We start from the raw sequence: 10,113 nt of genomic DNA on the forward strand, positions 1-10,113 counted from the left end.
CATGATGAGTGGAGTTCGATCCCCAGGACTCACATGATGTGAGGGGAGAACTGACTCTCTGAAATTGTCCCAAGCACTAAAGGCGCCATGGAACAGGTTTGTGAATGTGCACGCACACACACACACACACACACACACACACACACACCAAATAAATGCATAAATTAACTAAAATTGTATTTTTAAAGTGTGTTTTGGAAGAAAAGTTCATGACCCTTTGTGAGACTTGGGCATTTGTGTCCAAGAGGAATTAGTTTTATTTCACTGACAATAGTCCCTCCACCATCACGTGCTACATTTGGGGAGGTGACTTAAGGTGTGAAGTGCTTGTAGTGCAAGAATGAAGGCATGGAAAGCCAGGAGTGATAGTATAGGCTCATAATCTCAGAGCTGGGGAGACTTATCTCTGGGGTGTATCTCTGGGGTTCGCTGACCAGGCAGCCAAGACTAATTATCCAGCCTCCTCTTCCAGTGAGAGATGGAAGCCTCATAAGCACATAGAAATTTTGAAATAGAAACTTTGTGAATAGGTTCTTGGGGCTGGCGAGCTATGGCATAGATATTAAGAGCACTCACTGTTCTTTCAGAGAACTAGGGTTTAATTTCTAGCACCCATCTCAAGTGGCTCACAACCATCTGGAGCTCCAGCTCCAGGGAATCCGATGTCCTCTTCTGGCCTTTACGGGAAGTTATATGCATGCAAGTGCATACATGCACACACACACACACACACACACACACACACACACCTGTGCTTTTGTCACCTGGAAGCAGTTGCTATTTCTTTTCTTTTGCTTTTCCTTTCCCTGGAAATTCAATGTTTATAAGATCAGGGAATCTTTAATATTTGTTTATTTTTAAGTGAAAATGCACAGGGCTAGGTACACATATGTAATTCTAACATGCTGGAGTCAAAGGCAAGGAGACTGACATGAATTTGAGGCTAGCCTGATATATGTACCAAGGTTCAGGCCATATAGGGCTACATAGTGAGACTCAGGAGTGGGAGAAGAGAATGTATATATGAAGAGACAATACATTCCATTGATGGGGGATTTTGAGAGTATTTACCCTTTAAAATACTTCCATATTTAAAACAAAAGTTAAATGTTGGGGATGGAAGTGAATAAGGAGGTTTTTGTTTGTCTTTGGGTTTTTCTTTTCTTTCTTTTTTTTTGAATTTAAGAGAATCTCCTTTTGAAATAAAATTCCCTTCTTAAATAATTTTGCAATTTGCTTCTTTTATGTGTTTGTGGGGGATAGCAATTCATTATCTTGAGGCTGAAGGATATTTTACTTTTCCTTGTCTTTAAAAATTACAGATGTGCTGGGCAGTGGTGGCGCAGGCCTTTAATCCCAGCACTCAGGAGGCAGAGGCAGGCGGATCTCTGTGAGTTTGAGGCCAGCCTGATCTACAGAGTGAGTTCCAGGGAGGCTCCAAAGCTGCACAGAGAGACCTTGTCTTGGAAAAACAAAAACACCCCCCAAAAAAAACAATTAAAAAAGCAATTATTACGTATTATGTATATTATGTATATTATTATGTAATTCACATATCGTGGGATTAATCACATTTTAATGTGCACAATCTTGTGGGTTAGAGTGTGTTTACAAGTTGTCCAAGCAGCAGCATTAACTAAGTCTCAAACCTTTGTCCTTCCTAAATGAAGTCCTACACCTTAAGCTCCTCTCCGTCCTTCCTCCTGACAACCACTCACCTCCTTTCTTGCTTGTCTTGGACATCTCCTGGAACTGGAAGAAACAATGTTGGCAGCTTTGCTGGGGAGCAACCCAGAGACTGAGATTTCCTCTGGAGGAATGGTTTTCGCCTCCATAATTTGCATCAGAGAACAGGCATGGGCTACAGAGTATGCACAAAATGTATAAATTCCATGATCTTTTAAAGAGTCCAAATACTGTTTAAGATGGTTTCTCCTTTTTACTTCCTAACTTTTCTTTGACAGATAGTAGCTTTGAGGACCTGGATGACGGCTAAGAAACAATCTTTCTTAGACTTCCTTTTGATAATTTTTAGATTAGGGATAAATTTTAATAACTAAGGTGCTTGTACCTCTATATTTTTTTTTTTAAAAAATACTCATACATTGAGTTTTTCTATTTTGAGACTAAAGTTCATTTGCTTTGATGAGGACAGGACAGCTCCCTGAAATACATGGCCTTCTTCATTTATCCTCACAATTACTTTTTTTTTCCAATGAGGCAGTCACAATTTGGGGGCATTGGCAAAGTTGATCACTTTGTCCCTATCCTTAGCATGACTTCTATTTATTTCCCTCTCGACCCCCAAATATCTCTGTGATGAATAGATTCAAGATCTTACACTGCTACTCTTTTCTTTTCAGGGTCTTGCTCTATGCCAGACCCCTCTGGGAACACCAGAAGTAGAACAGGAATCATTGCTTTGGAACTACGTCAGCGCTGTCCTTAGATAAATGAGGAGCCTATGTGTTGCACAAAGCAATATATTAATATCATAGAAGTGCCACAGCATAGAAATTAATCAATAGATACTATTAGCCATCTGGCTTTGTCTTCGTCCTTAGCTACCCTACTGCCTTCCTCACAGTAGTGAAGAAGTTACAAACACAGAGGAAAGCGTTCTATAAATTGTAAAGAACCATGCTAGCAGAAAAAAATTTGCAAGCCTTCTTACAATGCTCTTTGGCCTCTGTAGATTTTTCCCCTCTTCTTGGGAGGCATTATGGGTAAAGGTTCTGCCCTTCGTTTTGTACTACAGACCTACAGAAGCCCCAGCTGGAGATCTTTATAAATACATAAGAATTGTACATTCAGAAAGAAAAGATGCACTGACCAAATACCTCATTATTTTTTCGAGGACGTCCTGCAGCAAATACTCAGGAGCTCTCAGAATATACCAAATAAATGGTTAAAAAAAGAACCCAAGAGGTAAGAAAGCAATATCATCCTGACCTTCAACAGGTTAAATATCTGAATCTGCAATCCTAAAGCTGTTTACGGTTACTGCAGATATTCTGTACACTTAAGAAAAAAAGCATGAAACCAACAACATCATTAGTCTGCTGCTGCTGCTGCTGGGATAAGGACACTTTTAGCTATTGAAAAATTGCTAGTAATAGTTCTCTTAATTATTTTTTCAATGCCAATTCTGTGTGTGTGTACATATGCATGTATACATACATATTACATATATTGGGATATTTAATACATATTATTAAATTGACTTCACTTCTTTAAGGGATATATATGTGTATATACATATGCATGTATACATACATATCACATATATTGGGGTATTTAATATATTATTAAATTGACTTCATTTCATTAAGGGATTATACACACATTTATATATATATATATATATATGTGTGTGTGTGTGTGTATATATATCAGGCTATTTAAATAAGCCTTTAATTCTCACGTTGAAAATGATGAGAATGTATTTTCATTTATTCTGAGCAACAATCTCTGTGTTGCTGGAAATGGAGTTGATAGGTTCCAAGCTTTAGCAAGTGCTTATTGAGCAAACCCAAGGAGTACTGCATTGCACCAATCACTGAGAAAGACAGTCCCTACTTTTGAGAAACTCAGAAACAGGTAAGCTAATAAAATAATCAAGTAAGACTTACCCAATATCATATATGATAAATGTTTGCTATTTTGGTGGTGCCAAACCTTAGTTTATTTTTATTTTATTTTCAGGAAATAATAAAAAAAATTCATAGTAATAAACATGCATGATGATAGTATTTGGAAAAATTCTGTTTTATAAGAAAATATGTGCCCCAAAACATCAGCTCAGTGAGCAAAAACTGTACTTTTATAGATTTGGGGTGATGGTAATTACTGTATAGTCATTAATAGGGATCCACAAACCCCTCCACCCACAAAACTCAGTCACGAATGTGTATTTCTCCCCACATTTTCATCAGTCACTCATGCAGTGTGATTATAATTTTATAACTGCTCAAAATCCATTAAATAAAAAATACAAGCTGTCTTTCTTCAGGCACAACTGAGGGGAGAGAAGCAAATATGATCCCCTTCATATAAGTCCCACGCCCCCCAAGAGAGTCATAGTGTTGTTAAAGAACCAATTCACACATCCTTACTTACATTTACTGCCACCAGGTGGGAGACCAAAGCTCATTTCCTGGGAATCAAAGCATTGTAGAAGGGAAGGAGCAGATAGGTTTGGTTCACAAACTCTAATGACCCTGGTAGCTATTGCGAAAGCAAACATGAGCCTCCTTTTACAGTCTCTAGTGTCTGCATAGGACTGCAGCTAGTAGGTCCTGAAACCTTACTGAATGCTCCAAAGAGAACAAAGTACAGGCAGGAAGATGCTCTTTATTTATTTATTTATTTGTTTGTTTGTTCGTTCGTTCGTTCCTTTATTAAAATACCAGCCAGCAATATTACCTGGAAAAAACGTGCAGTCATATTCTCAGCTACTTGCTTTTGCCTGTTTCTTTTTTAAAATTTTCAAGCTAGATTTCATACTTGCTATGAAGGATTTCTTTGAATACTAAGACGTGTTGTTTGAGACAGTGTGTGTGTCTGTCTGTCTGTTTTCCCAAGCTTTCCTCAAGGAGGCAGTATCTGAGAACACACTTACGCTAGCTAATAAGGCAGTCTATTTGTATTGAATGTTAAGATACAAGTGAGCTGTTTCCAAGTGCTACTTGCTTGAAATAATGAAGAAGAAAATGACCCTATCACTGAATATCAGCTGTTGCCAACTGCACCAGAGGGCAATGGCATATCAGCATGGAAGATATTGGAGAATTGAATTCCTTAACGTTGTGAGCATTTACCTACATCTTTTGCATCCTTGGAATCTCCAGGAGCCTCTAGTAGTTTATCTACAGGTCCTTCTGGATGGATAGTTAGGGTTCCTAACTCCGTTCTACAGATAGGTGGGTTAACAAATGCCTGACTCTTCTGAGGCCAAAGTCAACCCCCTGGGGTCTTTGCCTCCTATGAATGCTGTCACAGGTCAGTGAGCACCACTATATGTGAACCAGTACAATATAAAGGAAAATACTCTGATTCCCCTTGCCTTGATCCTCATATCTGGCAACCGACATTTTCCAGTCAAGCTGGTAGAAATATGCTTTTAGAGCTAAGGAATGATTTTCACTGGGGATTGGGAAAGGGGGTCCTGGCCCCCAGTCTGCCTTCCTGAGGCCAAAGGGAAAATGCCCTCGCAGACCATCCAGGTAATCAAGGAGCTAGGCCAGTTATTCAGCCTGGTTCCTCAAATTTCACTTAAGATGGCCACAGGTCAGGTGATTCTTGCTCATCTCCCACTCACCAGCTTAGAGCAAACCCTTCCAAAGAGACACCAGCTAGCCTCGGGGTCAGGATGGCCTCCCTGTTTAGCTGCCCACCCCGCTTTCTTGAAATCTCCCCAAGGAAGGGTATCTTCAGGAAAGGGGAAAGATCCATCCCCGATTTTTTAACTATCCAAGTCACTATCATCCCATTTTATTTATTTAAATCTCCACCCTTTTGTCTTCTTTGAAACTGTCACTGCAGGTATTCGGCAAGCTGTTTCATGATGCCGGTTCTACCCCCAAACCCCTGCACTCTGCATTCTACAAGTGTGCAGTTCACAGCAGTAGGCTTCCCAAGACATGTTCCTAGCCCTGCCAAGCAGCAGGATAGGCTGGCGTTGTTGGCATGTTGTGTTATTTGCTTGTGCCCCTACCTGTGTATTTTTCTTAGGGGGAAGCTAAAGTGAGGCAGACGTATTATCGTAATTTTCACGGTTTTAGACTGTGGGGACCAGAGAGAGAGAGAGAGAGAGAAAATCAGATAGACCAGAGGTAGACTTTGCAAAACCTTCCTCCCTCCTCTGGCGTGGACTGGTGCCAGAGGACCCTTCATTCACAAGGAATTGCTGTAGAGCCGTAGAGATGAAGTTGCAGTTCACACGCTCTGCTCACAAAACCCAACTCGTGTTCTCACGTCTCTAAACAAGGACTGCAGTACTATTCCAACTGGTCCTGGCTCAGGATGCCAGCTGCCCGCGTATGATGCCTCGCATCACTGTGTCACACTGTGTTTGCACCTACCTGCTGGGAAATCCTGCAGACAGAACGGTGGCTTCAACACACGCATGCTCCCCCACTCCTCCCAGGGAACCTTGCCCTTCCCCTGCAGTGCGCGTGGGCGCCGCCCTTCCCCTCACCTCTGCCTGGAGTACCAGTGCCTAGCCGTGGACACAGGCACCAGGGACCTCCCTAGAGAGTCTTCAGCTGCGTCTCAGCTGATGTGCCCCCTCCTCCTCAGTGGCAGGGAGGGGGCCTAGCAGGCAGAGGCTCTGCGGCTTGGGCCTCTGCTGCAGTGACTGTGCCAGAGGTGTGTCCCACCGCCCTCCCCCACTCAGTGTCTTCCACTTAAGTACCTTGAGTATCCCCAAATACTTCAGGTATCTTGCGTTCCCTGGGGGTGCCCATTGCACTGTCACTTCCTCCCATGGGGGAAACTGCAATGACTCCCACCTCTGCTGTCGCCTCTTTTCCGAACCCTAAACAGCCTACTCTTTTTTTCCCACATGTTGCTTCCCGCCTCCCAACCACTTCCCGCTTCCTTGACACTTCCCGCTTCCCCAGGCTCTCCCAGTCCCACATCTTTCTGGTCAGTGAGTGGCAGCCAAATGGATGCAAGGGATGCCCAGAGTCCAGCAAACTCCATAGCCACCCGACCTCACCTTGCCCCCCCCCTCCCCCCGGGGTCTTTTCTTACCTTGATTCTGGACCACGTTGTTGACACTTTGGGCGATGGTAATGGAGATGGCAATGGAGATAGCTTTTGATCTTTCTCTGCGAGGACCACCTGCAACAGTTGTAGTGCTGAACTCATCTTTGGACTCTCTGGAGTCGGCTCAGGGCACGACTCTGGGGCCCTCTCCTCGGCAGGTTCTGGGGCTGACTCTAGGACCAGCCCTGTGTCAAGATCGGGGGTAGGCTCTCTAGTCGGTTCTGGGGCCAACTCTAGGGTTGGACCTGGGGTAGGTTCTGGGGCTGGCTCTGGGGCCGGCTCTGGGGCAAATTCTGGGACCGGCTCTGGGGCCAGCTCTGGGGCAAATTCTGGGACCGGCTCTGGGGCCGGCTCTGAGGCAAATTCTGGGACCGGCTCCTGGGCCGGCTCTGGGACAAGTTCTGGGTCCGGCTCTGGGTCCGGCTCTGAGTCTGGTCCTGGGTCCGGCTCCGGGGCCGGCTCTGGAGTTGGATTTGCGTCTGGTTCTGTGGCTGGTTCTGGAGTCGCCTCTGGGCAGGGTCCCAGAGCAGGTTCTGGTTCTGGTTCAGGTTCTGGTGGAGGAGCCGGCGGCGGTGGAGCCGGCGGCGGAGCGGGAGGCGGCGGCGGCGGCTCTGGGGACTCGGCCGGCTGCTCTCCATCCTGAGGCTGGGCAGTGCCCTGGGCCGCCGAATCTACACCATCCATTTGCAGCGCACCGTCTGGGGTCCCGGCAGCCGGCGCCCCTAAGACTGGAAGGCTAAAAAGCCCTCGGGCGGTCCGCCCACTCTTATCTGACATCCCTTTGCGGGGTGCCAAACTTTGCACCCGCTTCGCTCCATGGCTAGCGCAGCTCTGAGGTCTAACCCAGGGGCGCGCAGCGTCTCCCGGAGCTGGAACACGCCCCTTGGTGAGCGCACACCTCTTCGTAAGCAGCTACGGGTTTGATGGGCGGGAAAGAGTAAGGCTTGAGAACGCGACTGGGCAGAGCGCTTGATGACCTCTTAGCGACGTGCGCGGGAAGGGAGGGGGGCAAAAAAGAGGAGGGGGAGTGGAGTGGCTTGTGGGGAGGACTTGGAGCCGGGCCGGGGTTAACTCTTTAGTGACACGAATGAGAGAGACAGACAGACAGACAGAGACAGACAGACACACACACACGGGGGGGGGGGGGAGAGAGAGAGAGAGAGAGAGAGAGAGAGAGAGAGAGAGAGAGAGAGAGAGAGAGAGAGAGAGAGAGAGAGAGAGAGAGAGAAGTTGAGGGTCTTTGCAATCCTTCCACACTCTACCGAGCCGCTACTGGTCTTAACAGCTTCCGTAAGGTAGTTGCCCTCTCACTGCAGCAGCAGGTGGATCTAGCCTGGGACCAACCTCTTGCCCTCCTTATCCACTTCCTCCCAATCTCCAAGTCAGGATGCACAAGTAATCCCTTTCATTTAACCCAGGAAAAGAAATTAAGAAATTAACCTGCAGTGATTGGAAAAAGAGAGGCGGGGGTGGGGGTGGGGAGACCCTCCACCAAGAGTCTCCCGAGTCTCCGGTTTATTTTATTATTTTATTTTGTCTGCGCTCTTCTAAATCAGAACAGTTGAAGAGGTTACTATTCCGGACCGGGTTTGCGGTGCTTTGGGAAAGGAGTGTGAATGAGGGAGGACTGGAGCCCTGGCTTTCCGCAGCCTGCAGATGCAGCCCAGCACGCCAGACACAAGGCTAGAGAGAGTGCCCTGGCAGTGGTTGGTGGCTAGGCTGCGGGCTCAGCAGCTGAGGCTATGCTGATCTCCGCAGCTATCTGGCATCTGTCTAGCTAGGCTTTGCCGTAGGAGAGACTGTCTTCTGCTTTTAGCTGGACTTCCTAGGCATCTGCAGGACTTCTAATCCAACTTGTGTGCGTGTGTGTGTGTGTGTGTGTGTGTGCGTGCGTGCGTGTGTGTGTGTGTATGTGTGTGTGTGTGTGTGTTTGAAAACGATCGTGTCCTGAGAAAAAAATTTCAACACCCACACCTCTTCTTTTTAAACCTCTCGAAGCACTCTGACATTAGAGATGGAAAAATGTGTTGCAAAAAGGACAGGTTCTGCTGCAGCACTCTTCCCTCCAACGACATCAGGAGACTTTAAAAGCTTTGTCCTTGTTAGTCATGCACATATACCTACAAACCATCATCTTAGACCGAGAACTTAGACGCCAATATGCTGCCATATAGAATTCAAATTTGAGAAGTCTTCCCATCAAGCCACAGCCGGGTGGGGGAGGGATACCTATAAACCTAATTTGAAATATGACAAGTGAATTTATCTCCCACACAGAGAATGCTGCAGTTTGGATGGCAGCCCTCCATCTGCAGCCCCTCCTCCATCCATCTTTTTCCAGAGTACAACATCGGCTGGTCCCTAGTCCTTTGTTAGCTGATATTCACCAGTCATTTTCTAGAATCTGCAGTATTTTTCTGTTCTCGACACCAAGTCTTAGCAATGAATACCACTGAAGACAGTTTCGTATATCCCCCTCCAAAGACCAGAATCTATGATGCAGTCAGCATCCCTCCAACACTTGCTGCAGCATCTTTACTTAAACCTATCATTCTGAATACACATCACTGCTTGACAGCTACAAAGCCCAGCACAGAGACCATCTCTAACCTCTAGGCTGGGAGAAACCCAGGGGAGCTGAGCCCTCAACTCTCTCACTTAGCAGGCCTCTTTCTAATAAATCCACCTTATGTGCTCACCTGCTTCCCCCTCTTTGGGGTTTTTCTTCTCTCTCTGATCCCACACTCAAAAATAAAATAAACAACAAAAACAACAAGCTAGGTTAACCTTGTCTGTTCATGACTGAAACCCACAGGTGTCACACCTAAAACCAGTTTTAACCGAGGCTTGGGGGTCACTTTTCAGGGTTTTACACCCTGATGAAAACAGAACAAAATAAAACAAACAAAAAACATCCTTTGAAGGAACTTGTGTCCCACATTTAAATGCTTCTTTTTCAAAGCTTCAACATGGCGTCAGAAAGGCTGAAGGCTATACAGTCACAGAATGACATGACCTCTCAGGTTTTGACACAGATGATTTTGTCCTCAAGCACAATAGCAGTAGGAGAGAACTTGGAGTCATCGCTAAGTATAGTCAGTGAACTCTTGTTTATAATTCTGTCTATGCTCAGTCACGACAGGTCTAAAATTTATGGTGTGATCTCTTGCTCCAAGATCTGTTGGGTGTCGTGTACAGCTTTTGCTCAACTTGGGTGGGTTGCTGGGCCTAATACTGCGGGAATGGTATTATGATTAGCTCTGAGTCTTTTAAAATCCTTTCTTAGTGCTTCAAAAAATGTCTGTCACAGTTCGAGAACAAGGGCTGATTTTATTTGTCTGT

The 10,113-nt window shown here is 45.4% G+C and overlaps 1 protein-coding gene across 1 annotated transcript in view; it reads right to left on the bottom strand.

Annotated features, from left to right (window-relative positions):
- The window catches only part of Dgkk (diacylglycerol kinase kappa), a 130,704-nt gene extending 123,249 nt beyond the window's left edge, over window positions 1-7,455 (bottom strand). Inside the window, exon 1 of the mRNA XM_059251222.1 lies at window positions 6,757-7,455. Coding sequence (XP_059107205.1) covers window positions 6,757-7,455 — 699 coding nt within the window. The remainder of the gene's footprint in view (window positions 1-6,756) is intronic.
- Window positions 7,456-10,113: the final 2,658 nt, after the last annotated feature.

This window comes from Peromyscus eremicus, chromosome X (assembly GCF_949786415.1).
Source record: "Peromyscus eremicus chromosome X, PerEre_H2_v1, whole genome shotgun sequence".
In the NCBI taxonomy this organism is placed as follows: Eukaryota; Metazoa; Chordata; class Mammalia; order Rodentia; family Cricetidae; genus Peromyscus; species Peromyscus eremicus.